Source organism: Ovis aries, chromosome 11 (genome assembly GCF_016772045.2).
Source record: "Ovis aries strain OAR_USU_Benz2616 breed Rambouillet chromosome 11, ARS-UI_Ramb_v3.0, whole genome shotgun sequence".
Classification (NCBI taxonomy): Eukaryota; Metazoa; Chordata; class Mammalia; order Artiodactyla; family Bovidae; genus Ovis; species Ovis aries.
This window is the reverse complement of record NC_056064.1, coordinates 23710587-23736524: the sequence shown is the minus strand read 5'-3', so window position 1 is coordinate 23736524 and position 25938 is coordinate 23710587. Positions and strand designations below refer to the sequence as shown.

The 25938-nt window shown below is 52.3% G+C and overlaps 1 protein-coding gene across 10 annotated transcripts in view; it reads right to left on the bottom strand.

The window, feature by feature from the left end:
• The window catches only part of RAP1GAP2 (RAP1 GTPase activating protein 2), a 201350-nt gene that overhangs the window by 9605 nt on the left and 165807 nt on the right, over positions 1–25938 (bottom strand). For 9 of the 10 annotated variants that reach the window (XR_006061142.1, XM_042255520.2, XM_042255515.2 and 6 more), the window contains 9 exons: positions 25590–25719; positions 22482–22637; positions 16639–16710; positions 16041–16127; positions 14564–14698; positions 5681–5818; positions 3811–3929; positions 759–872; positions 371–488 (listed from right to left, as the gene is read on the bottom strand). Coding sequence is in view for 9 of the 10 variants with exons in the window: in XM_042255520.2 (XP_042111454.1) it covers positions 371–488; positions 759–872; positions 3811–3929; positions 5681–5818; positions 14564–14698; positions 16041–16127; positions 16639–16710; positions 22482–22637; positions 25590–25719 (1069 nt within the window). In the remaining variant the exon portion in view is untranslated. The remainder of the gene's footprint in view (positions 1–370; positions 489–758; positions 873–3810; positions 3930–5680; positions 5819–14563; positions 14699–16040; positions 16128–16638; positions 16711–22481; positions 22638–25589; positions 25720–25938) is intronic. The other variant, XM_042255519.1, reaches the window with a different exon arrangement.

Here is a 25938-nt window from a genome sequence, read left to right as displayed (position 1 = left end):
TGCCCCCCAGGAACTGCCCCTGACCCAGCCCCATGGAGAGAGATGAGCCCTCTTTCAGCTGGGAAGCACACCACAGGGGCACCTTTCAGTCTGACCTCTGACCCCTGCTGCTGATACTCCTGAGGGAGTATCACTCTGAGGAGTGAGGCAGTGTCACTCTGGGGGAGGACCCCCTAACCCTACCCTGAACCACTGCTCCCAGAGGGTGGACATGGCTAACTGGGCCTCTCTCGTTTCCTCACTTCCCCTTTTATTCGCCGAGCCTGCATGAGGCCCTGCCCACAGGAGCTATTTTAATGCACAGAGCGGTATCTGCCTGGGTCCAGGGTGCCCCTCGCAGCTCCCCAGGGTTGGACAGGGCCACACCTACCCCACTGTCACACTCCTCCATGGCCTCGCCCTCCCCGGCCGTGCTGCTGAAGCTGCTGGTGCTGGAGGAGGAGCGGGAGATGTTGGCTCGGCCGTTCTCCTTTAATTTGATGAAGGGCCTGCAGGGAACGGGAAGGCAGGCAGGCCCTGGTCACATGCCGAGACGCCCCCCACAGGCCCTCCCTGAGACTGAGGGTAAGGCAGGCCCAGCAGACCTGAGCTTGCCCACCAGCAGCCCCCCAGCAGGCCCCTGCTTTGGTGTTGGCTTTTGTGTTCCAGAGAGTTCCCACGGCAAGAGAAGCGGGTTGTCAGCCGACCGGGAGTGGAGCACATATTCTGGGGCCCCGGGTGGCTAAAGCCCCCACCCCACCCCTACCTCACTCTCTTACTTCTCCTTGTTGGGGCAGATTTCCGGAGAACTAGGGTTGGATGAGGTCTCAGACTTCATCTCCTGAGAAGAGTGTCCGCCCTCCGGGGTCTTGGGGTTGCTGGATGCACTGTCACTGGGGAAACGAGGATGGAGAGAAGTGAGGCTAGGGGGCCAGTCCACAGCTCTCCCGAGCACTCAGCACCATGAGGACCTGTGGGTCACAGTGCCCCCCTGACAGCATGGCCACCAGGACCTCCACTCCCACCCAGACCTCCTCAGACACTGCGGCAGGCCACCGAATCCTCTGCTCCATCAGAGGCTACTCCAGGCTCCCAGGTGAGAGTCAAGAGCCATCAAGCAAGAGTTCTAGGCGGGTGCCCCCAAGCCCAAGTCCACCATCCCCCACCCCAGGCAGGCCATCTCACGCAGCAGAGCTGTAGGTCAAGAGCAGGCCACAAAGGGAATGGAGGGGGTCTGGGACAACCACCCCTTAATGGGAAAAAAGAACCCAACACACATGGGCTCCCCAGGGTGCTATCCAGGCCACCCACTGCTCAACTCCAGAGGCTACACCTCACGCAGACTGTAAAACGAGCTCCCTGGGTCCAGGTGATGAAGCGGCCCTGGTGCTGGGAAGTGGGTCACTTCCAGTCTGGAGCTCCAGGGTTTCTTCCTCTTCTCGCTTAACAAAGACCAGGTCCTGACGCCCACTGCCCTGCTCACTTCTGAAGACATGATGGCCCTGTCTTCAATGCACTTTTATTTTTATAATGGCTTGATTGAGATATAATCCTTGTACAATTCACCCATTTAAAGTGTGCAATTCAATGGTTTTCAATCTATTCACAGAGTTGTACAACTATCACCACAAATCTAATTTCAGAATATTTCAGCCTCCCCTGAAAGAAACTCTGGATGCACTTAAATCGCTGCCCATTCTCTCCTCCCCCCAACAGCCACTGGTCGACTCTCTCTCTATGAATTGGCTTATTCGGGATATTCCGTACAAATGGAATCATACGATGCAGTGCGGTCTTTTTGTGACTGGCTTCTTTCACTTAGCGTAGCATTTTCAGAGTTCATCTATGCCATAGTAGGTACTATGGTATTTCACTACTTTTTACTGCAAGCAATATTCCATGCTAATTTCATTATTTTTTATTGCAAAGTAATATTCCAGGTTATGGATATACCACATTTCAGTTACCCATTTTTCAAGTGATGAACATTTGGACTGTTTTCACTTTGGGCTATTATGAAGAACGCTGTTATGAAGATCTTCATGCTACTTTTTATATAGACATATATATTATTTCTCCTGGGTACATACCTAGGAGTGGACCCGCTGGGTCATTCAGTAACTCTCTGTTTAACCCTCTGGGGAACTGCCAGACTGTTTTTACAAGCAGTTGCATTATTTTACACTCCCACAAGCTATGCAAGGGAGTTCCAATTTCTCCATATCCTCACCAACATGTGTTATTATTTGTTTTAGTATTATTATTAGAGCCATCCCAGAGGCAAGAAGTCCCTCAATGTATTTTTAATGAGGTGCTAGTGACCTCCTAGGGCTTCCCTGGTGGCTCAGACAGTTAAGAATGTGCCTGCAATGTGGCAGACCCAGGTTCAATCCCTGGGTCTGGATGATTCCCCTGGAGAAGTAAACGGCTACCCACTTCAGTATTCTTGCCTGGAGAATTCCATGGACAGAGGCTACAGTCACATGGGGTCTCAAAGAGTCAGACACAATTGAGCAAGTAACACTTTCACAACGATCTCCTGGTTGTCAACCAAAGCCGCGGTTTGAGTCTTTGAGTTGGACTTCTCTGTGTACTTGGCACTCCAAGAATGTCTCTTCTCCTGGCCTCTGAGACCCATCCCTACCCCTGTATCTCCAGGCTCTCTCCTCTTTCATCTTCTTCCCAGTCTTCCTCACTGGCTTTCCTCTCTCCACTTGCCCCTAAATGCAGGTCTTCCCCAGGCATTCTATATACCCTGTGGTGTGGCCATACTCCTTGGTCCCTCTTTAAACATCACCTCCACCCCAGGAGCTCCCGTCTCTCCTTCTTCAGTCAAGAGCTCTCCTAAGCTCAAGACCTACAGTCTGATCACTTCCAATTCTGCCCTTCTCTCCTGGGGGGCCCACAAGGACTTACTCACATTTATAGGTTTCAGATAGAGCTTGTTCAGCCCCTTCTATAAACCTGCCCCTGGTCCTGCATGCTCAAGCCCAAGGCATGGTGCACCATCCAGGGCTGCAGACAGACAACTTGGAGGCCTGGACACCAATGCCTCCCTTCCCTTCACAAGATGGTAAGCTTCTGGAAGGCAAGTTTTCATCTTCTGTAGCTGTTGACAGAGCACTGAGCCCAGCATGGGGCAGGCACTCAATGATGCTGCTTACTGAATTAAATGATCAGTGGGCTCAGTGATTAAATGATCAGAAAGACCACTAGCAGGAACAAGTGAAGTATGATGCAACATGAGAGTTGTTTTAAAACAAAAAAGAGAGAGAAAGAGCATTCTAGAAACCCAGAGGAGGTTTGATGACCTTTGCCTGTGAGAATCAGGCAAAGGTTTCCATAAGAGCTGACATCTGAATAAGCACTGAAGAGGGGGGCAAAGAAAGAAAAGAATTGTAGTGACATTTCTGCATGAGTGCCTGCTAAGTTGCTTCAGTCATGACCAATTCTTTGCAACCCTATGGACTGAATTCCACCAGGCTCCTCTGTCCATGGGATTCTCCACGCAAGAGAATGGGTTGCCATGCCCTCCTCCAGGGGATCTTCCCAACTCGTATGTCTCCTGCATTGGCAGATGGGAAGCCCACCTGGGAAGTCCAACGGTGTTTCTAGTTTGGGGTCAAAATGCAAAATTGTACAGCTTTGGAAAGTCGTGTGCAGAGATCGCCCAAACCTGCCTCGGTGGATAAAGAGCTGAATGAGTGACAGGGGTGCGCAGGTGCCTGAAGTGGGGACCAGGTTCAACAGGAAGCCGTCTCCCGATCTATGCCAAGCCCTCCCCAAGGTGGGCCTCTGACAGCTGCAGCAGTGGTGAGAACTGACAGTTACCATCGTGTCCGGCTGTCCCCTTGACCTTCAGAGCCCGTGTGCAGACGGGGGAAGAGCCCCGACCTCCGCTTTATGGGGCTCCGTGACTGGTTCTTCGCCGTTGCCACTGCCACCGGAGGCTGCCAATGAAACTGCCAGAGTGAGTGCTTACCCCCCAGACTCAGCCCTCCTTCTCCTCGTCCCCCTTTCCCACCTACAAATAGGCCCTGGTCTGGAGGAGATCCCAGAAAGCGGCAAGCCAGCCAGGAAGGTGAGATCTAATAATGGGGGAATGGGAGCTGGGACCCGGAGACTCAAGCCACTTGCAGCCTGTTTTCCTGTGTTCTTAAGCCAAACCTGATACCCAGGTAACAATCTACCAAAGATCAGCATTCCTGGAGGTCAGGGTCACCTTAAGGAGAGTCCCACATATTTAGAAAGACAGGATGACTCAGGCTGAGAACCACAGAGCTGAGAGTCCTGGGAGAGACCTGGACCAGTCTCTGGCTTTCACCAGTGAGGATGCTAAGGAGCCCGGGGATGAGGAGATTTGGCCTAGGTCATACGGCAAACCGCTAACAGACAAGCATGTGTGCCTGGGCTCCTGACTCTACCAAGAAATGGGTCCAAGCTGGTGTCACAGATTGGACCCAATGATAAGACAGACTGAGAGCAGCAGAGTGAGGTGCACACACAGCTCCAGGCAGGGGGAGCCCAAGAATGTGGCTCTGCTTCAGCCACATGCAAGGGGACCATGGAGAGCTGGGAGACCGTGGAGGGGGAGACGAGAGCCTGTGGCCAACCTTTCGAGCCCACCAGGCTCCTCACCCAGGTCCCAACTTCTGCCCTCCACGTGCTGCTCAACCTCGGGCAAGTGACAAAACCCTCTGGGCTTCAGTCTCTTCATCCACAGAATCAAGATAAAACGGCCCTGCCCTGCTCATTCACAGACCTTGTGGGAGGAACCAGATAATAGCTATGAAAATATTTGGTAAGCTAAATGAATTATGCAAGGGACTCCCCCGGCAGTCCAGCGGTTAAGACCACTTTTCAATGCAGGAAGCATGGAACTAAGGTTGGGGAACTAAGGTTCCACGTGCCATGGAGTACGGCCAAAAAATAAAGAAAGAAATTGTGGGACATTATTTATAATACTAACAATTAGTATTGTGGTAGACATGTTCTGCAATGAAAAGAAAAGAGTCTGATCTGTGCAAATGCAAAGTCACTTTGCTTTTTTAAAGAACTGACTGGCTTCTTGCCTGGCCAGCCTCTGGTGTGAGCTGACCAGACTAAACCCCACAGACCTGCCAGGTTCCTTCCTTGGGAACCATCTACACGGTGACTAAGAACTCAGATCAGGGAGACCTGCATTCAAATCCCAGCTCTTCAGCTTAGCTGTGTGACTTGCAGCAAGTCAGCTAAACCCTCTGGGCCTCCTTTTCCTCCAGGAGCTGTCACGGGAACGGATCAGATAACGTTCAGGAATGACACAGCTCAGTGCCCGGGGGGCTCAGGGTGTGAGGGGGTGGGGCGGGGTAGGAGACAGCTACTCTTATCATTAATAAGAACAAAGCAAGGACACGCCTCCGCAGTCAGGGGTCCCAAGCCCCCAAGCAAAGAGACTCACTTCAGGCGCATTTTGCAGGGTTGGCTCTGAGGTCGGCTCAGTGGTCGAGGAAACTCAGGGAACAGGACGACAAAAGGGCCTCTAGGCCGGGCCAACCCCAGGGATGCAGGCTCCATTTCAGAGACAGGGCTCACTCCCCAGACAGCCTCAGTTTCCCTCTGTCATCCCTGCTCTAAGTTGCCTGGCCCCAGCCTCCCCCACTGGGGCCTGGAGAATCTTCCCCGCGCCCTGCATGCCACCCTCAGGGCAGGCGGCTCTCACCGAGAAGGTCGTCTTGGTGACCTCCACGCTGTTATGGGTGATGCCCCCGCTGAGGCTGCCAGGGATGCCCCCGCCATGCTGCTTCTTCTGGCTGCTCACCATGGTCTCCATGGAGTGGCTGCGCACGCGGATGGCCCTCTGCGGGGAGAGCAGATGACAGAGGCCTGAGGGCTGGAGTCTGGTCCCTCTTGATGGCCCTGTCTGCTTGACGGGGTCTGCAGATGCAGCCTTCAGCATGTACACACCTGATCACCCACCCACACTCACTACTGTTTACAAAGTATTTTCATATACTCCATGCTCTGGGCATGGGTGGCTGTTTGCAGGCAGAGGTCAGAAAGGACAGCAGCCAGAAGGAGTCTGAGGGGCCAATGACCCAGCTCCTGGCAAGGTGGACAAAGGCCGTTATCTTCATCTTACAGGTGAGGAAAGAGAGGTTTGGACAGCCCAGTAAACCCAGGTGACCCTCGTCTGGCTACCACCTCTCCAAGCTACAGCTTCCTCATCTATAAAACGAGAATGATGTACTCCATGCAGGATCACGTGGGGACTAAATATGGTCATGTGCCTGACCCCAGTCTGACTTTTTCTTGCACAAATTAAATGTATTTCTATATTTATGCACCAGCTAGCCCTTCTGCCATCATCCCAAAGTGTGCTGTGTGCAATGTGGAATACATTCACCTTGCTGAACCATAAGGAGCTCTTACTAATCCATGCACTGAGCCTTCCCCTGCATTTGCAGAGGCTTAAGAGACTATGAGGACAAGCCTCCAACCTGACACAGCTGCTGGAAGAAGAGATGCATGCTCGGACCAGGCAGAGGCGTGGGTTCTCGGCGGGGGCATGGGGCTGCTCAGGCCCATGTAGGATCACCAAAGCCCAAAGGGCACGTGGGCAAACAGTGACGTGTCCAGGAGGGGACAACCAGGATGGCCAGGGGCTTGTCACAGAGCAGGCAGGGATGAGAAGAGCTCAAATCAAGGCTGCTGAGCCTTCAGCAGGGAAGGGCAGGGGAGGTGATGACCACACCCTCAGGCGGCTCTACAGACCAACGTGGTTCTGCAACCGGATTCACAGACAGTGGTCCTCTGGAGGCAGTGCTCAGCTTGACCCAGGCAAGGATTTCCTGACCAGGGAAGGCCCACAGGATCCCACCTACCACGTGGATGCTACTCCCTGGTTCTGGACGCCTTCAAAGATGACCTGAATGTTTAGGAAGGGAAGATCTCTCCCATCACTTCCCTTTAATCACTCATCTGGTGACTCAATAATACAGCCAGGAGGCAATGCAGCTTAGAGATCACCAGCATGGAGAGCCAGGGTCCTACTGCCAGGACTATATCTGGACTCTCTGCTCCACCACCTATCAGCTGGTGTCCCTCGTAGGTTCCTTGGCTTTTTTGAGACTCACTTGTGAAGTGGGATGGAGGAGATCTACACCGCAGGGCTCTGGTGAGCTTACACACAGAGGGCCCAGCGCATCATAAATAACCCAGGTATGTGGCTACTCTATTGTTAGTGATAAGCATTTGTTGTGTGCCTCCCATGTGCCCAGCACTGTGCCAGAAATAAGGAGATTTAAGGGAAGGGAGTCAAAAAAGTTGAAGACTTAGCCTCTACCCCCAAGAAGCATACACGTCAGCTGGGGGAACAGGACACGTTCCTTAAAAAGTAGGGTGACACCAAAGACCCAGGGCCAGTAGGGGGCGCCCTCTGCATTCATTAGCTGTCCAGGGCCCCAGGGCCTCAGGTCCACATACAAACATACACGGATGCAGATATCCTTAGTTGCTCACAAACAGGTGCCTTTCCCCTCCACTGCCATGTCGCTTGTTGGCAGCAGAGCCACCATGGATCCAATGTCCCCTCTCCTCCTTGAGACAAAGGAGTAAATCCTGACCTCCCATCCCCCTGCCAGTAGGACATGAGGGGATGCCTTCTGGGGGCTTTGGCGAAAGGTTTCCTCAACGACCCCCAAAAGAACTGTGATGTGTCTGCTTCTAAAACCACAGCAGCCACCTTGGGGCCAAGAGGCATCAAGCCTGAGGGACGAAGCTGACGAGCTGAGGATGCCAGAAGGGAAAGAAGAAACCTGGATGACCATGAGCCACCTCAGGCCCTGTTTTCAGTGAGCTGATGGACTTTCCTTATTGTGTGAGCCAGTAGAGGCTCAGCTTCAGAAAACTGACACGGAAGGATGGACAAGTGGACACAGCTCCCATACTCACGGGGTTCATTCCAACACTCGCACACGCATGTGTCAGCTTACACACTCCATGAGCCAACCTCCAGATGGTCTCATGTGGAAGAGCTAACCTCCTTCCCTCCCTTGAAGTATCGAGAGAAGAGCTTGGTCTGGAGCACGGTGGTCCCAAGAAATCAGCACAGATGGTGCCCCCAACCCACACAGCAGACCCCTGGGGGTGTCTCCTCAAGGTCAGGAATTCACGCTTTGGCCCCGCTGAGAACCACAACCTGCCTGCCTTTCCGTCCTGTCAAGGCAAGCTGATGCAGGAAGGAGCACTGTTTGCAAATCAGCATGAAACCTATCAGCCTCCCATTCCTCATGCCACCTAGCCTCTCCTGTCTGAGCCAAAGACACCCCTTAAGGGATCTCATCTTTCTCCTCTTCTCTCCCTTTCTAGGCTCTAGAGTCACTGAGCAACAGTTTACTGCAACATGGTTAAAACAGCCACCACATTCTATTCATTTCATCACTTGAAGATCATTAAGTCATGGACCTTTTGGAGAACTGAAGGCAGGGAAAGCAGGGTACCATGCTAGGGAGTCCCCAGATTAACGTCAAAGATCCTCAAATGAATCAAGTGTTCCATAAATCTCAGCATCGCTTCATTCCATGGGTGCCCTCAGGTGCCACCAGCACTAGTCACCAACAACGCCACGTCAGCTAGTCATTTATGTTCTGATGTGTTCCCTGCTGTCTCTTTCCAGAGAACATCTGACATGGGTAAGAAGCCCTGTGTGATGGTATCTGGTCTGCTGAGCTCCACATACACGATCTTATGGAATCCTGCCACTCTCAGATACGGGGAGGACAGCACTGATAGAAAAGGTCCCTACAGGTAAATGATGACCCAGGTCACACTGCAGGTAAGGGATGGAGCCAGGACCCAAACTCAGAACCTGGCCTGTAAATAGAAAGGCTCCGGGATCCCAAAAGTGGTTCCGATTCAACATATAATTCAACTGGTTGATGGACTAAAGGTGATCAGAAACCAGGAAGCTTTAGCACCTCCCCGCCCCACCACCACCACCACACCCACACACAAAAAAAATCTCCAACAGTGATGTCAGGGAAGAATCTTCTTGAATGCCCCTGATGCCGCTGTTTGAGTCAACAAGGCAAGAATGATAGATAATGGACTTACAGGGAATTCCAGGGATGTGCAGGGCAGCCATCTGCTGCTCAAAGCAAACAGGAGGGGGTTTGCATCCTGGTTCTTCCCAGTAGAGCATATGAACCTCTCGGAGACAGTCCTCTGGTCCATAAACATGAGGATGACATGGGCGTGCCAGACACCTGGTGTGATACCTGCACACTCAGGGCCAGCCCTCCTCCTCCACCCTTAGGGACCAAAGGAGAACAAGACAATGGCTCCCTCCAAACCCTAAAATAATGCTTGATTCGGACAAAATCACCCAGTGACACGGTCTAAAGTATTCCATCAGTTTCAACCTGCTGTAGAGCTGGAAGCACTAGGCTTCTCAAGTTGGGCAGAAGGTAAAGGGTGAAGACAAGAGCGGAGGGCAGTGCTGTAGAAAGAAGAAGGCAAGGGGACAAAGGCACGTGAAACCTTTGCAGGAGTATCAGCAGGGACCAACTCTGCAGGGACCAACTGGACCTGTTCCCACTCACCCCAGTACATCCAGGCCACACTGCACCGCCCCTCTGCTTCCCAGGGACAAGCTCATGCTTTCAAGGCTGCCTGGGCCAGCAGCGGACAGCATGACCTTTGGAAAGGTCTTCTGTGCACTGATCTGAAACCTTAACATTTCCAGCCCTTGGAATCTCTGATTTGTCTATTCCCAATTCACACAACTATCCCTACCTGTCCTCACAGTCTGCTCTCCTCCCAGCTAACCACCTCCAGTTGCATCACCATCCCCAGTCACTAGGGTTTCCCAGCTCTCCTAGCTTACCTTCAAATGAGTTCTCCTCTGGGAGAGTCAGAAAAGAGAGAGGGAGTCACTTTCTGGGTACTTGCTCACGTCACTTCATTTCAGCTGGGAAGGGAGCTGAGTACCAGTTAGCATCATGGAGGAAGCACATCTCCTCCGGGTCAGTCACAAACCTCTCATGCTTACAGATGGGTTTTGTGAGTGTTCCAGTTTAACAAACTCAAGACACAGTGCCCAGACATGAGCGCTAATGGGGACATGCGTACTGATACCAGGCAAGCACCAGAGGTAGGGAGAGAAAGGTGCTAACTGCCGGCCTGCTGAGATGGCTCCTAATCAGGGAGTACTGAGGTCCATAACGGATCTTCGGTCCCTCTAGCAGCCCAGTGGGATAAGGAAATATCTCTCTGCAACTCCACCTCGACAGACCAGAGCTCCAAGCCACAGCTACGGACAGGCTGCCCTGCCTGTAGGGATTTCTACAGCGATTTCTGCAGCTTGGTGCCCCTCTCCTGCCACTAGGGGTCAGAGAAGACCAGTGCATCACCTACCACATACCCTCAGAGGATGGGAAGAAGTCACCTGACCACTCCCTGATTGCCATGGTCCCAGTTCCCCTGACACTGGGTGACCATCCCCTCCATGGTCCTTCATCCCCCTTCTTCATGATGAGGTCAGCCGAGGGTTAGCTAGCTAGCAGAGCTAGCTCCGTGTTTCTTGCTTGGGGTATTAATTCCCTGATAGCTCAGTTGGTAAAGAATCTGCCTGCAAGGCAGGAGACCCCAGTTTGATTCCTGGGTCAGGAAGAGCCAATGGAGAAGGGAAAGGCTACCCACTCCAGTATTCTGGCCTAGAGAATTCAGTCCATGGGGCTGCAAAGAGTCAGACATGACGGAGCGACTTTCACTTTCTTTCACATAGCATGCGGATACATCAAGTATCATCACTCTTTTCCTTTTATTGCGTGCATGCTTCATCACTCAGTCATCTCCGACTCTTTGCACCCCTTTGGACTGTAGCCCGCCAGGATGAATAAAAACTTCATCAATAGGTGGCAGTGGCTGAGAGTGGCATTCGAGAACAGTAGTCGAGAGGTCACTATTTTTCAGTAACGTACACTCCTTTTAAAGAAAAGTCTTCTTGCAAGACTCCAAAAATATGTTCACAGACCTCCAACAACAGTGGTCCCTGGACTGTATATGCAATATACCTACCTAGTCCATAGAAATACCTTTTAATGGTGAGTTTCAAGGTAAAAGTTTAGCCCCTATAATTAGAAATACGCACATACAGATAGATGGATACTTACACGTGCATGTGTGCTAAGCCACTTCAGTCACGTCTGACTCTGCGACCCCATGGAATGCAGCCCACCCGGCTCCTCTGTCCATAGGATTCTCCAGGCAAGGCTAGTGGAGTGGGTTGCCATGCCCTCCTCCCAGGGATCTTCCTGACCCAGGGACTGAACCCACATATCTTACGTCTCCTGCATTGGCAGGCGGGTTCTCTACCACCAGCACCACCTGCGAAGCACCAGATAGATACTAAAGCAACAATGCAAAATTTCAAAGTGTTTGTAAACAGGCAGATTCCTCAGAATATTTCTAAGCATCTCCGTTTGAAAAGCATGACTAGATGCTCATAAACGAACGGTTCTGTTTCTCAAGAGAGAAAAGCTTAAATGAGAGCCAAGGGGATTGAAGTAACAGATGAAGAGCTCTTCTAAGTAGTGTGCCAGGCAGCACAGCCCAGGGCAGTGATGGGTCTGCCCTGGAGGGGGAGGAAGAACAATCAGAGGCAAGGGGAGAGAGGGCTGAGATGGCTTTCAGTCCTGGGAATTCTCTGTTCTGTTTCCACGTGCCTATGAGATGAGAAATTTGACAAGAAAGAGATGAAAGATGCAACTTTTCTTCCTGAGGTCATTTCCTGCACCGTTCCTATGAATGATTCCACGGAGGTCTGGGTGAGGAGTTCCAAGGGAATGCCAGTGATTCTGACACCCAACACCACTCAAGTGGCCCCTAAAGAAATACCAAAACTAGAGACGGTTTCCTGAGCTGGGTCAGACCCAAGGCAAGGTCACAGGCACGGCCCAAACATCAGAACCCTCTCATCTACTGGGCTTCATGCCGCTACACCTGGCCTGCCCCCAGCTTGGGAGACATGTGGGCAACAATGGAAGGGACAGGGAGAAAGAACTTGTGTTCCCAGCAAGGTTTGCAAAAAAAAAGCTAATCATAACTGGCAGAGCTCTGAAGGCTTACTCGTGTGACTGACCACGACAGAGACCATGACGTGACTATCCCCTCCCCTTACCCGACGGTGCTGCCTCAAAGGCAGACAGACAGGGAAGCAGAAGGCAGAGGAGAGTCTATCTTCAGCCTACACGTGGAAGGATTTAGGGTTGAAAAGATGGATTCCCGGGATTACGGGATCAAAGACGAGCAATGATAAAGTCTTGAAGCATGTCTCTTGGAAAAGCCCTTTAACTGGACCCCCTGGAGTCAAAGATACTACTGCTTCTCCAGCTGGAGGCAAGAGCCTGGACAAACGGCCTCAGGCTACTCTCCCTTAGACTGACAACCTGTCTGTAACAGCTGGGGCCATTTTATCCACTGTCCACAGCCTACAAGCTTTTTCAGATTATAGAAACATTTGAAATCTAAAAAATTGATTATTAACTCCTCGATACAGAAAAAAACCTGCAAAATCGAAAGCAACAGAGGCTTCGTTACATGTCTGCAATATACAGCATGATGGTAGCTAGCCACCTGCAGCTCGAGTCTTACATGAATTACATTGGCTGTGGGACTCAGGAACAGCTTGATGTGCTTGCCGTGATGGGGGGTTGGGGGAGCCTACAAAGGTTTTCCCAATTACCTGGTATGGTCACCCCTCTCTTGGCTGGGCCAGCCAACCTGGCTCCCTCCTTCTTCCCCTTTCATCTCGTCTCTTATCCCTCATTCCCCTTTCTTCTTGATCTCCCAATTTCTATTTCACCCTGCCTGGCTCTGACCATCAGGACTGAAACAGATGCCCCAGGAATCTCCTGCCAGCCTCAGCAAGCAGCTTGGCTCCTACCCCCACCCCTGTGAGGAATCTCAGCAGCTGGCCCCAACTAGGCCAGCAGAGCCCTGCCCTGCTCTCTGCGGTCCAGCCTGGCAGCCAGGGATGGACCCCAGGCTTGTCCGGGCCAGGCTAGCATGGGTGGAGTCCTAACAGAGTCAGGAACCAGGAGGCAGTGTCATGTAGCTGTTAAGAACAAGAGCCTTTGGAATCTGGCAGACCCAGATTTAACTCCCGTGTCTGCTGGGTGACTTGGGACAAACTGCTTTGTCTCTTTGAGTCTTAGCTTCCTCACATGTAAAATCACACCCATGGTTATTAAAACTGAGTGTGAATTATCAAACCAAGATTATCATGCCTATAATAACAGCCTTCCTCACAGGGCACAGAGGGCAGTCGTGAGGCTTTTGATGGGATAGTGTGCATTAAGCTTTCACTTTCCATGAAAACAGTAATACCAGCTAACACCTCCACTGAGCACTTCTCGTATTCCAGGCCACATGCACTTTTCCAGGCATTATTTCAATGAGTTTTCCCACTGACTCCACGACAGAGGTCCTATTGATCATCCCTGCATTGTTGGTAAGGAATCCACAGCTCAGAGACTTTAAAGACCGTGCCCAGAATCACAGAGGGCTGGGATTCTAATATGGGCAGGTCCGACCCAACCCCACACATACAGCCACCAAAATGGCAGCTTTATAAATCATTCTGCAGTGGGCAATCCAGCAGAACACGGATCTAAAAACCAGAAAACCTGGGTTTGAAACAAGGCTCCACCTCTCCTGTAGGGGTAACATTCCAAGCAGCCCTTCGGCCTCACTCAGTCTATCCCCTGGTGTGTGAGTGAAAAATATTGATTTGGTCAAAACGTTCGTTCAGGTTTTCCCAAAAGATACTATGGAAAAATCCAAATGACCTTTTTGACCAATCCAACAATAAGACCCAAGTTCTGCCAACTGCACAAGACGACAGCCAAGCTCAGATTGGATGATGGGTGTAAATACTGGGTAGACCAGCAAGCACTTGGCAAGCGTGTGATGATTAACCTCTTTATCCCAAGTGTCTGTCAAAGCCCGACGTGAACACTTCCAGGGACAGGAGGTTCAGTACTTATTTTAGTAGCGCTCTCTGGTTAGAAAAAAGTCTCCACTTTGCAAAGTCCACAAGGACTTGCCTGTAACTCCATCCCACCGGCCCTGGCCAGGTCCTCCACTGCCCTGCCAGTTGGGAACAACCCTTGCAGTCTCCCACACTGGCTGCCAGAGACCCCTAAGGCTTGTGTCCTTGCCTCTGCTATCCTGCCCTGGGGTCCCCAGCCACTGAAAGAGGCAGATGAAAGCGGTAATGTTCTTATTTTGCACAGGCTCCTCTCCTGCTGCTAACGCTTCCCCCATCTCTGCCTACCCGACCAGACCAGGAGGAGATGACACAGATCAAAGAAAGGAGGCAGAGGATGGCCAGAGACGCTGTTGGTGCTCCAACTGCTCACATTCCCTGATGCCCCTGCCCTCTGCAAACAGCTGTGACATGCCCCTGCTGCCCACGCCCCTCTGGCTGGCACTTGGGCTCTGGGGTTAGGATCGCAAGGACTTTGCCCTGCTGTCTTCCCTGGGTCCACCCCCACACACACCTCGCTGCCCTAGCAATAGCCAGCCACTCTGGTGCCTGTACCTTAAAAGACTCCAGGAATCCTCCATGGCCCCCATTCTCAAACTTGTCCTCTTCTGGGCCCAGTCCCAGCATGGCCTGAGTGTGGGCATGGAGTTCATCGTGAAGGTTGTCCAGGAGGGCGGCCCTCGTCCGGTCCTGGAAGGGAAAAGAGGCATTGTGAAGCTGGCACTGGTGGCAGAGGCGTGCCTGCTCCCTAGGGGGATCCAGACACCCGGCCCAAGGGCTGCCATTCTGATCAGTTGCATCCGGGCGACGGTGTGGACCTACCTCCTGTCTGAGCTCCATACTCACAAACGCTGCAGCTAACTCAGGCCTTCTGCCCTCTACCCTCTGCCCCTTTTCCCTGGACCATCCTGCCCTCCCACGGCTCTGCCCTAATGACTCCCTGCCCAGATCTCTGCCCTAGGCGCCACCTCCATGTACCCAACTACCCAGAGCTCTTCTCCATCCAAATGTTTATCCAGGGCCATGTATATAGCCTTCATCGGTCAGGAGGAGGCGGGGGGCAGCAGTGGAGGGAGGGCATTCACACAGACCAGAACAAGCCCTTCCAGCAACTTAGCTTTTGTGAGCACCTCCAAATAGCAGGTCTAGAGAGAACCCATCTCCAGTGGGCCCCATGCTAGCAAAGAGCCCAAGCCAAAGGCTCAAGAGCCACCTCACAAACCCACTTCCCCATACCCTTATAAACGTCATGTCTTTCTAATTCTAACCATTTCCTGTGCCCAGTATAAGCAGCTGTCACCATGTCTTTTGGACTCCTATAATAGCTTCTAACTGGCCACCCTTCCTGCCCTCCTCCCCTTCAATCTCGCCTCTCTCCCACACCCTCCCTTATTTTATTAGGGCCTCTAGCTGGAAGTCTTTCTTGATCTGACCCCCTAGCATCGCCAAAGGGGCCTCCCACCATTCCAGACTCCACATGAATGCTTAGGCCACATTCAATCCTCTAGAGTCATGCTCACAAAGTCGTGCTCAGAATCTGCTTGGCCTTTGTTCATGCTGTTTGTTTCTCACGCCTAGAATAACCATTCTCATTCTTTCTGCCTGGCAAAAGATTTATCAAGTATCCAGATTCAGCAGTTCAAGGGCCACTTCCTCCAAGAAGCCTTCCCTGAACATGCCCTCCATTCCCCAGATGCAGAAGCAGCCTCAGTACTGGCCTCCATCACAGTCCAGTGCGCCGCATCCCACCTGTGTCCCACCAGCCTATAAGCTCTTTAAGGGCAGAAACTCTGTCTCCAGGACCCCAGGATCCCAGGGAACAGAACAGAGTCCAACACACGGTAGGTGCTGATCAGGGAATGGCTGACTAGACCTAAAGTTTGGATGGAGTTCCCACAAGAAGAAAGAGCTCCATACCAACACAAGGCTGAAGGCTCAGAGGGGCAAAGATGGTGCTTCCCCATCTTAAACAGCCCCCAAGAACAAAGGCTATCCAGAAGGGCAGAAAGAAGATCAGAAACCACGCTCTCACCTCCAGCTTCGCAAACTTGTCCGACTTGCAGCAAGCGTTCTCCGCGTTGGTGAGCTTGGTGAGCAGAAACTCCCTAAACTCCGGGCCCTGGAACAGACAAGACATCCCACCCTTATAGCTGTTGTTTCCCAAAGGGCTTCAGCCACAGGAAGAGGTAGGCAGAACAGAGGGTCTGGGAAGAGCCCCTCAAAGGTCTGACACTTCATCATCTCTAGCCCAGCGCAAGCCCACCTGCTAAGCTACCAACGTGGAAACCAGCTCCCCTGGGTCTGGGAAACCAACCCTCACACCCCACAGTGGCATTTCCATGACTGCAAGCCATCTGTGCGCAGGACTCCTGGGACTGGATCATGCCGTAAAACCCTTCTTTTGGCAGAAAGGCAACCCAGGGTCAAACAGCCTGACGAAAGGCCCTGTGCGGGCCAGGCTGGCACCAGAAGGAGAGGTGGGGCAAGACCCCACACGAGGAGATTCCCCTGACCCTGCTGCAGGCGCTCCTGAGAGTTCTAGCCCAATTCGGCCCTCTGCACTCCCTGCCACTCAGGTGTGGAAACTTGGAGTCTCAGATACGAGAGGGGCAGAAAGGAGAATTTCCTACCTTCTGGAAAACAGGGGGGCTGGGCAGGGGTGGGCCGAAGGCGGGCACATCTTCCCGTGCGGTGACTGCGACCTGAAACACAGAGGGGCTTGGTGTGGGCCAGGAGGGAGGAAACGCAGGCTGAGGATGATGAGTGTTTGAAGCCCCAGTCCTGGGGGATCAACTTCCCTTCTCCCTTTGCTCCTTCCGAGAATACAGTAAGATGCCTCCTGAGCCATTGCCAGCACACCGGAGTCACTGTTCCTAGAAGCGGGGCTGGACAGCATAGAGCCATCCACGTGCCCTCCTCTGCATTCCCAAGGCTGGAAGCCAGACAACTGGACAGGGTTGAGGAGCAGCCTGGAATCCTAATTCTAAGGCAGTAACAAGGGCCCAGGAAATGGTATCTCATTACCTCATTCGACTAGGATGTTAACCCTACAGAGAGGATGGAGGGAGAATTATCAGCCCTGGATCCCTGATGAGGAACCAGATGCCCAGAGCCGTGGAGCCAACCCCACAAAGGCTCCAGACGTGAACCCCAGAGATGAACAGAGAATCCAAAGCTTCCCAACCTTGCTCTGGGGCTCTCTCCCACAACACTGACTCCCAAACCTGGCCAGACGTCAAAATCCCTTCAAGTGTTTAAAAATAAATACCAATGGCATGGGGTCCACCCTGAACCTACTGAATCAGCAGCTCTGGGATGAAGCCAGGAGTCTGTAACTATTCGAACGCACCTAAGAGTTTCTGTGCTATCAGTGGACTGGTGTTTGGGAGCCCTGGACTCAGATACAAAGTGTCTGTGAGACTAGCTGAGGCTTGAACTAACAGAGCAGCAGAGCCCAGGCTGGGAGTCCTAATTCTAAGGCAGTAACAAGAGCCCGGAGATGCTATCTCATTACCTCATTCGACTGGGATGCTAACCCTACAGACAGGCCACAGGGATGCTGGGAATTAGGGGTGGGGGGACACTAAGGTGCTCTGCATGGGGGTGTCCCAGGCTCTGGGTAGAGTGTGCACCTCTGGCCTGCCTGATGAGCAGGAACTTGGTGAGAGAGGGCACCAAGGTGCTCTGGGGTCTCCCAGGCTCGGGACAGGCCCCACACCTGCACCTCTCCTCCGTCTCTGCCCGGAAGTGCCCTGGTTTCACCTGCTCTCAGCCCACGAGGCTGCAGGCCTCTCTGGAGACTCTGCCCTCTTCCATCCCCTGGCGGCTGCTGACGTGAGCCCAGCGCTGGTCCGCCGCCAGCCTCCCGGGCCTGTGAAGTAGGGCAGATGCAGAGAGTCTGCCAGGCGGGGTGAGCAGGCAGCTCGGAGCCCGGCCAAGCAAAGGTCCTGCCAGGGTCTGGAGGGGGCGGGAGCCAGAGAGGGCTGGTCAATATGACTTTCTCTCCCCAGTTCAGGGCTGTCCTTACAGCTGCCGCCACTCCCCCACCCCTGCAGTGCCCGGAGTCAGGAAATGGTGTGTGTTTGACTGACGTGATTTCTGGCTGGTTCCAGCTGCCAAACTGTTCCCCCTCCACCACCCACCATGCACCCACGGCACAAGCCAAGAATTCCACCCGTGGAGCCAAAACTGGGGGGAGGGGAGGGGAAGGCCACGGGGAAGGCCACTGAGGGGCTACTGACGGGGATGAGGCCAGAGGCCAGGCTCAGCTCTCCCTTCTTCCCATCCCGACGCCCCCTCCTTCTCAGGCGTGCAGTAGAGCGGTCTGTGCTGACTGAGGAAGACACGCTCTTAAATCCACCCCAGTCGCCCAGCCAGACAAGCCCACGGAAAGGAGAGAGGAGCCTTCCTTTGACAGCCATTCTCGACCCCACATACTCCATCTCCTGACCGTTTTCCAGCCAAACGCCCAGGCCTCTGTTGTTCCCTCTTCCTGGGGACGGTTGGGTGGCTGAGTTGAAAGCAGAAGCTGCCTAAACACAACCTCACCTTCCTGTTTTCTAAATCCAGCCAAGGCCTCCCAGCATGGGTGGGGGCAGGGCTCAGAAGGAGAGAGGCAGCAGGTGACTCTGGGGAGAGACTCTTCAGGACTAGAAAGAGGAAGAGGCATGGGCCTGTGGGTAACAAGGATGCACCAGGGAGGCGGGGAGCCTCCAGGGACTCCAGGCTTACTAAGATCCTGTCTGTCCAAGCGCGGCCTGGAAGCCTTAGGGGACCACGAGGTTGCCCAAGCAACAGACCAGTAGTGAAGGGAAGCGGGTACACAGGCAGCAGCCCAGCCCCGGGGTCTGCTTCACACAAGATACCTGGCGCTTTTACAGAACTTGAAGAGTCTGGGAGGGGAGGGACTCCTAATGATGGTTCAGCTGGAGTTTCAAGTTAGCAGGTTAAGGATGAAATTCACATGGGAAACTCACTCCAGTGTGATGTTTCATGTTTCTGGGACTCACACCCCAGGTCATGAGTCCACGTTCCCACGTGCCCTGACAGCTCTGGGACGAAGACCACAGTCAGACAGGGACAGGACTGTTGGCTGGTTCTGGCTGCCCAACTGGAGCTGGTTCCAGCTCCACTGTCTCCAGGCGTGGTGGCTTCAGGCCTTATGAGACATAAGCTCTCAGCTTCAATCTGCCCCCCTATGACACAGGGCTAATGGAAGCCTTCCTGGCTTGGGAGAACTCAAGAAGACTGCTCTCAGGGGCCAAGCACAGTGTCCGGCAAGATCAGATGCCCAGCAAGGGGTAACCATTTTCACTTGAAAGCTTTTATTATTTTCCATGCTGCTGCTGCTGCGAAGTCCCTTCAGTCGTGTCCAACTCTGTGCGACCCCATAGACGGCAGCCCACCAGGCTCCCCCGTCCCTGGGATTCTCCAGGCAAGAACACTGGAGTGGGTTGCCATTTCCTTCTCCAATGCATGAAAGTGAAAAGTGAAAGGGAAGTCGCTCAGTCGTGTCCAACTCTTAGCGACCCCATGGACTGCAGCCTACCAGGGTCTTCCGCCCATGGGATTTGCCAGGCAAGAGTACTGGCGTGGGGTGCCACTGCCTGCACCTAATAAAAGACACCTGAAATACTATAGAGTTCCCCCCAACCACATCTTAATCCACACACACGCCCGTCTTTCTCAACTCCCCCTACTTCCCCTGCTCAGCATGTCAGAACTACTCCAACTTCCTCATTTCACACAGCAGGCAACAGAGACCCAGAGAGGGAAGGAACGACCCCAGGTCACACAGCAGACAGAGGCAGGGCCAGGACCAAACCCCGGATTTCAGAGCTTCTGAGTGTGGGGACCTTTCCTGCATATTTCCACCCCTTCCTCTTCTTTCCTGTTGTTTGTCCTCCCCAGTGGGGGCCCCTGGGGCACTGCTCAGCCCCCAAGGAACTCTCAGCCTCCTTTGCCATAGCCCCTAGGCCCGCAGGGGTGACACTTGGACCCCTGAAGGATCTAACCATGTCCTCCTGTTTGCCCATCACTGGAGAGCTGCTGGGGGCGTGGATAGACAAAGCTTTGGGGAGCACCGCGAAAGGCTAATCTTCCTCCCTGCCCCACCCCCTCCCTGGACCCAGCCCCCACTCACAGGTCTTGCCTTCTGGCTTCAGTTCTGTCTGGCAGGTGGAGCCTGAGGTCCCACATTCCATGTGCAGCCCCCCTCTCCTTATGAGCTCTGGTTCTCACCCTCTCCCTGAGGCCAGTGCATTTCCCGGGACCGGAGACTGTGGCTGGGGAGACTTGGTTTATAAAGACTTCCAGCATCACCACTGGAGGTGGGGTGGTACTTCCCTGAATCTCTGACTTTTTTTCTCTCTTCTACTTTCCCATTCTGCTAAAGCTCTGGGAAACTGAAGATCCAGTTAGTCGAACCCCATTTCAGATCAGGAATTAAAAGCAGATACAAAACATTCACAAGAGGCTTCATTCAGCTAGTAGACGAGCCATATGTACATATAATGACTGATTGGCCTGGGAGATGGTGATGGACAGGGAGGCCTGGCGTGCTGTGATTCACGGGGTCGCAAAGAGTCAGACACGACTGAGCGACTGAACTGAACTGAACTGAACTGGCAGGGCCTGGGAGCCCTCCTCTTAGGGCCCATCTCTGAGGCGCCTTCTCGGCCTCCACTGGCTATTAGATGACCCATCTGAGTGTCCCAATGGTTGAACTGCACTCATGGCCTCTTCTGTCCCTTCTCTGAAAATTTATGTCACTTCCAAGTGCCCACATGGCAGGCACTGAATGAGAACACTTACTTCCACTGAGAAATTAAGCAAGCCGCTGTTTGAAGTGACCACCTGTGTCAGTCAAAGCCCTCAAGGAAACAACCAAACCACGGCTTCTCCAACTTTTCAGCTAAAACTGCTCAACAGCAGAAGAGGATTGAACGTGGGCATGTAAAGGAATCAGCTCTTCTCAACAAGAGAGAGTTGGGGTGTGTATGTGTTTGGGGGGGGTGGGCTTTGTTTTATTCTGAAGCCTCCTATTTGGCTTTAAAGCTGATGTGAATTTTGTACTTAATACACTTGGGTTTGTACTAGTATAAAAATTATATAACATGATTATATAACAGCATTTTTTCTTTCCCAAAATATTCAGGCAAAACTGATACTGTGTAAAGATGGCTAGGAAGTGCTGTGGCCTCAGGAACCCCAGAGACCAGCACTGGCCTCAGCTACTGTGGAGAAAACAGAGACCTCCCTGGTGGCACAGTGGATGAGAATCCGCCTGCCAAGCGGGGGAGATGGATTCGATCCTTGGTCTGGGAAGATTCCACACGTTGCGGAGCAACCATGCCCATGCACCACAACTTTTGAGCCTGTGCTCTGGAGTCCACAAGCCACAACTACTGGGCCTGTGAGCCATGGCTACTGAAGTCCTCCCGCCCTACAGGCCGTGCTCCACAAGAGCAGCCACTGTGATGGGAAGCCCGCACGTCGCAACGGAGCGCCGCCTCTGCTCGCCACAACTAGAGAGAGCTGGAGCTCAGCAACAAAGACCCAGTGCAACCAAAAATAAATATAAATAAATGTACAGGAAGCATTTCAGGCCCACAGTTTCCTTTTCCCAGGCTCCTCTTCCCTCTCCCTTAGAGCATGGAGCTCTCTGAGAATTTGAGCTATGGCCTCTCTCCCCAGAAAACACAAAGAAGCATGTGAACTCGACATTTTGTCCTTATCTGCAAGGAGTTCAAAGACTGTCGAACATCCACGTTAAAAACTGCCTCAGTCTATCTCCCTAGGACCCCAGGCATCCCATCACCACTGTGATATAGAGAAACTCTTATCCAGGGAGTTAGACTCATTCCTCACAGAGAAGCGAAGGAGAGGGTTAGCAACACAGCCATCAGGAGGGGGTAAGGTGAGGGCAGCTGAGGCTCAGCAACATCCCCAAGGATTCTGAGCCAATGCGTCAGGAGGCTTCGACCCACCCCCTGCAAGTCTTCAACTCAAGATCATTTGCCCAGAATGGCTAAATCAGAGGGCCCACCCAGGGGCCAGGGTCTGCCAGGCCCCCTGCTCTCCACCCTTCTCACCATGAACATCTCTCCTCTTCCTTTCCTTTGTTTGTTCCCACCCTCCTTCCTCTCCATTTCCTGACAGTCCTCTCCCCTTTTTCTCTTTCAGTCTTCTCTGGCTCCTCCCCGCTCTAGGAAACAGCACTACCAGATTCCAGCTAGGGACACAAGGAGCTCTTCAACCCCTGAGTTAGAGGTTGGGAAGCCCAGGGGCAGCAAGTTGGATGCGGTGACTTCAGAAGGTGCTTTCCAAGAGTCTCGCTCCCAAATCCCAGAAACCCGAGAATTCATGGGAAATCTATCACATTTTTGGAGAATGGTCTGAGGAGCCATGAAGCCCTGGTGTTCCTCAATATTACTGATTCTATGTCCTTCCTCCAATGGGACTTTCTCCTTACCTTGTAGGATGGGGGTTCTGTGCCCAGGTTCTCAGCCTGCACGACAATGTAGGCGTGTAAAAAGTTGGAGGCAATCATGTCTGGGACAAACGGTGTGTTTTCTTCTTGGAAGATGATGGCCACAATGTCATTCCCGATGTGTCTCTTTCTCTGGAGCTAAACAAAAAGATTTCCATTATTCTAAGCCAGTAAGAACATCCTGAAAACAGAACAGGTCTACATAGGAAATTCCTCGTTATTCTATCTTTATACATAAACCCTGGAACACGGAGACCTCTCTCTCCAGGGACCTTTTTCTTTCAATCTTTAGAAACCACTAAAAAGGGAAAAAATGAGAAAAATGCCTAAATTGTCAGGACCAAGCTCTACAGCATGTAGAGTTAGCCCTGACTCAGGACTCAGGGAAAATGGTTAAAAAGCAAGGCTGGGCTTTGCCCTCAGAGAGCTCACAATTGACCTGGGAGGTATGCAAACACTGGTGAAGCTGCCTGAGAACACTAACAAAGGCACTAACGAAGCGATTTAGCAATTGCTATATCAGTCACTACCCACAAAGTGCCTGATACTATGAGGGTAGAGAAGGGGGCAAAGTCAGAGGCCTAATGGTAATCTGAGAAGACTTCCTGGAAGAGGAGATTGGGAGAGAAGGGAGCACTTGATGGAAGTGTGGATGCACGGGAAGGAGGGGCCAGGAGGGAGAAGAACCAGGCTTAGAGAAATATCGGCAACCTGGCTTGGTGGCAGTCATGGGGGAGAGAAAAACCTCACCCCGATTTAGGATCCCAGCTTCTGCCAGGCACTGTCACAGGAGATCTCAACCACCAAGCACCTACTGTGTGCCAGGAACCATGCTGGGCTGTTCACGTGCATGATTTCAAACGTTGAGGCCCTCCTGTACACCAAATCCTGGCTAGGTACTTATCTAGCTTTGTCCCTTTATTAAGCACCTACTGCATACAAACTGTTTCCCATTGAGTTTCCCACTCACTGAGCACCTGCTGTATACTGAGCCCTGGGCTGGGCACTTTTACAAATCGTCTCACTTATTCCACACACATCATCCTATTTCTTCAGATGAAAAATTAACATCTATTCAGTCCTTGCTGAGAGTCAAGATCTGTGCACATCCCGCTTAACAGAGGAGACACTGCGAGCAAGACAGGCAGAGAAGAGCCCTCAGTCTTAGGCTGGGGCAAGGGGTGAGGGGGCCGGGAAGGAACAGAGCTGAAGGTGTAACACTGAGCAAAAACCTAGCTTGGATACAAGAGGAGTCTTGCTCCTATTTGCTTCCAGAACACTCAGTAGTTATTTCAGAGCCAAATCATAGCCTCCTTTGCCAATTTCCTTTCTTCCTAAGAAGCCAGGCAGTATGTTTATAATACTACATCTGTGCTCCCTCCTGGGTTCCCTGCTCAGAAACAAAACAGTCCGAGTCTGGTGAAAGGCCCAAGTCCCTTCCTTATCTGCCTAGAGACTAAAATGGTACAGAGGGTGGGACGGGGCAAACGGGGCCACAGCAGGGAGCAGCTACTGGTTTCAGGGCTCAGTGAGGAAGAAACGTAGGTCGGAAAGTCCCTGGCGGTCCAGGGGTTAGGACTCTGGGCTCTCCCTGCCAAGGGCCCGGGTTCCATCCCCAGTCAGGGAACTAAGATCCTGCATGCTGCAGAGCACAGCTAAAAGAAGTAAATAAACAAAGCTACTATTTCTCATCAAAACAACTCCTATTAAAAAAACAAACAAACAAAACACTATTTGCAGGGCAGGAATAGAGGTGCAGATGTAGAAAGTGGACATGTGGACCCAGCATGGGAATGAGAGGGTGGGCCAAACTGAGAGAGCAGCATTGGCATATACATGCTACCTCACGTATAAACTCGATAGCTAGCAGGCAGCTGCCGTATAGCACAGCGAGCTCAGCTCGGTGCTCTGTGATGACCTAGACGGGGGGGGGGGGGGGTGGAGAGTGGGAGGTGGGAGGGAGGCCCTGAGAGAGGGGTCACGTGTATACGTATGGCTGATTCATGTTGTTGCACAGCAGAAACTAACACAGCATTGTAAAGCAACTATCCTCCAATTAAAAATAACTTTTTAAAAAAGCTGGGAGAATATCTTTACGACTTGAGAAAAGGCAAATATTTCTTAGACAAGATACCAAAAATGCATTAAAAATTTAAAGCAGTAAATTCAAAGCTACGCATCATTAAATTTTAAAATGTTGCTTGTCAAAGAATATTTTTTTTAAAAAATCAATAAATCACAGCCTGGAAAAAAGAATAATAAAAGATAAATAAAGTAACAAAACTAAAAAAAGAAAAGACCAGGTCCTCCCTGAGGACATGCAGCTGTCTGTGCAGCAGATGAGAGGGAAAGAGGGAACACACGTGAAGCAGCAGTCTCATCCAGGGTTTTCCAGTCAAGCAAAAGGCTGGGTTCCTGCCCACGGCAGGTGCACTCAGAGGTGAGGCTATGTGATTAGAAAAGCTGTAGCGGGGTGACGGGGTGTCTCGTGCAATAACCAGCGTTACATCTCTGGGCCAGAAGAGTGGGCAGTGAACAGCTGTGAGGTAGGAAGTCTGCCACAAGCCAGGCATTGTACTGAGCCCTACAATCGGGACCCTACGTGATCTCCACCACTACCCTCTGACATTCGTGGTATACCCCCTATTTGACAGATGAGATGAATGAGACCACAAGGTTACCAGCTTGCCCAGAGTCACAAAGCCCTAAGACAGCAGAGCTGGCTTCAAGCTGCCATGTGCAGACCCCATGATGTACTCTTTCACGACCACTCTCACGATCAGGGCACCTGGGCTTTGCTCCCAACTCTGCCCCTATCTCCTGGGAAACAGTCTTTTAACTACCGTTTCCCCATCAGTCACAGAGGGGTATCCAAGAACTCTGTCCCGCCTCCCACGCAGGCTGGTGACCTGCGGCCTCAGTGTGACAACGCAGGAGGACAGGTTTTGATAAGAGGAACAAAGTTGAACAGACAGGCCTCTGGATTATGCAAATAGGGAGAGGGGCCTGGGGCCCTGGGGGACACCAGCCTGAATCCAGGTTTTCACCTTGCACGCCCCGGGCTCCCAAAGCCATCCTGAACACAGTTACCTGCTGTGTGTCTCCCTCGGTAAACGGCAGCTTTGTGGAGACATGGAACATGATCTCCCTGTCCCGGAATACTGTGTATACTGATTCCACACCCGTCTGTCCGTGGGTCACATCCAGGCCTCCTCGGAAACTGTCAGGGAAACAGGCAGGTGGTGGCAGGGAGAGAGAAAGAAAAGGGAAGTGGGCGACTTGGCACGACCTTCCCTAAGGACATAGGGGCAGGAGAATGAATGGGAAGATATGGAAGAGCTGAGGGCAGAGAGATTACCATGTGGGGAAAGCAGATAACCCTCATCTGAGCAGATGAGCCCTGGTGTTCCAACCATAAATTATTATTTAGAAGACAAAG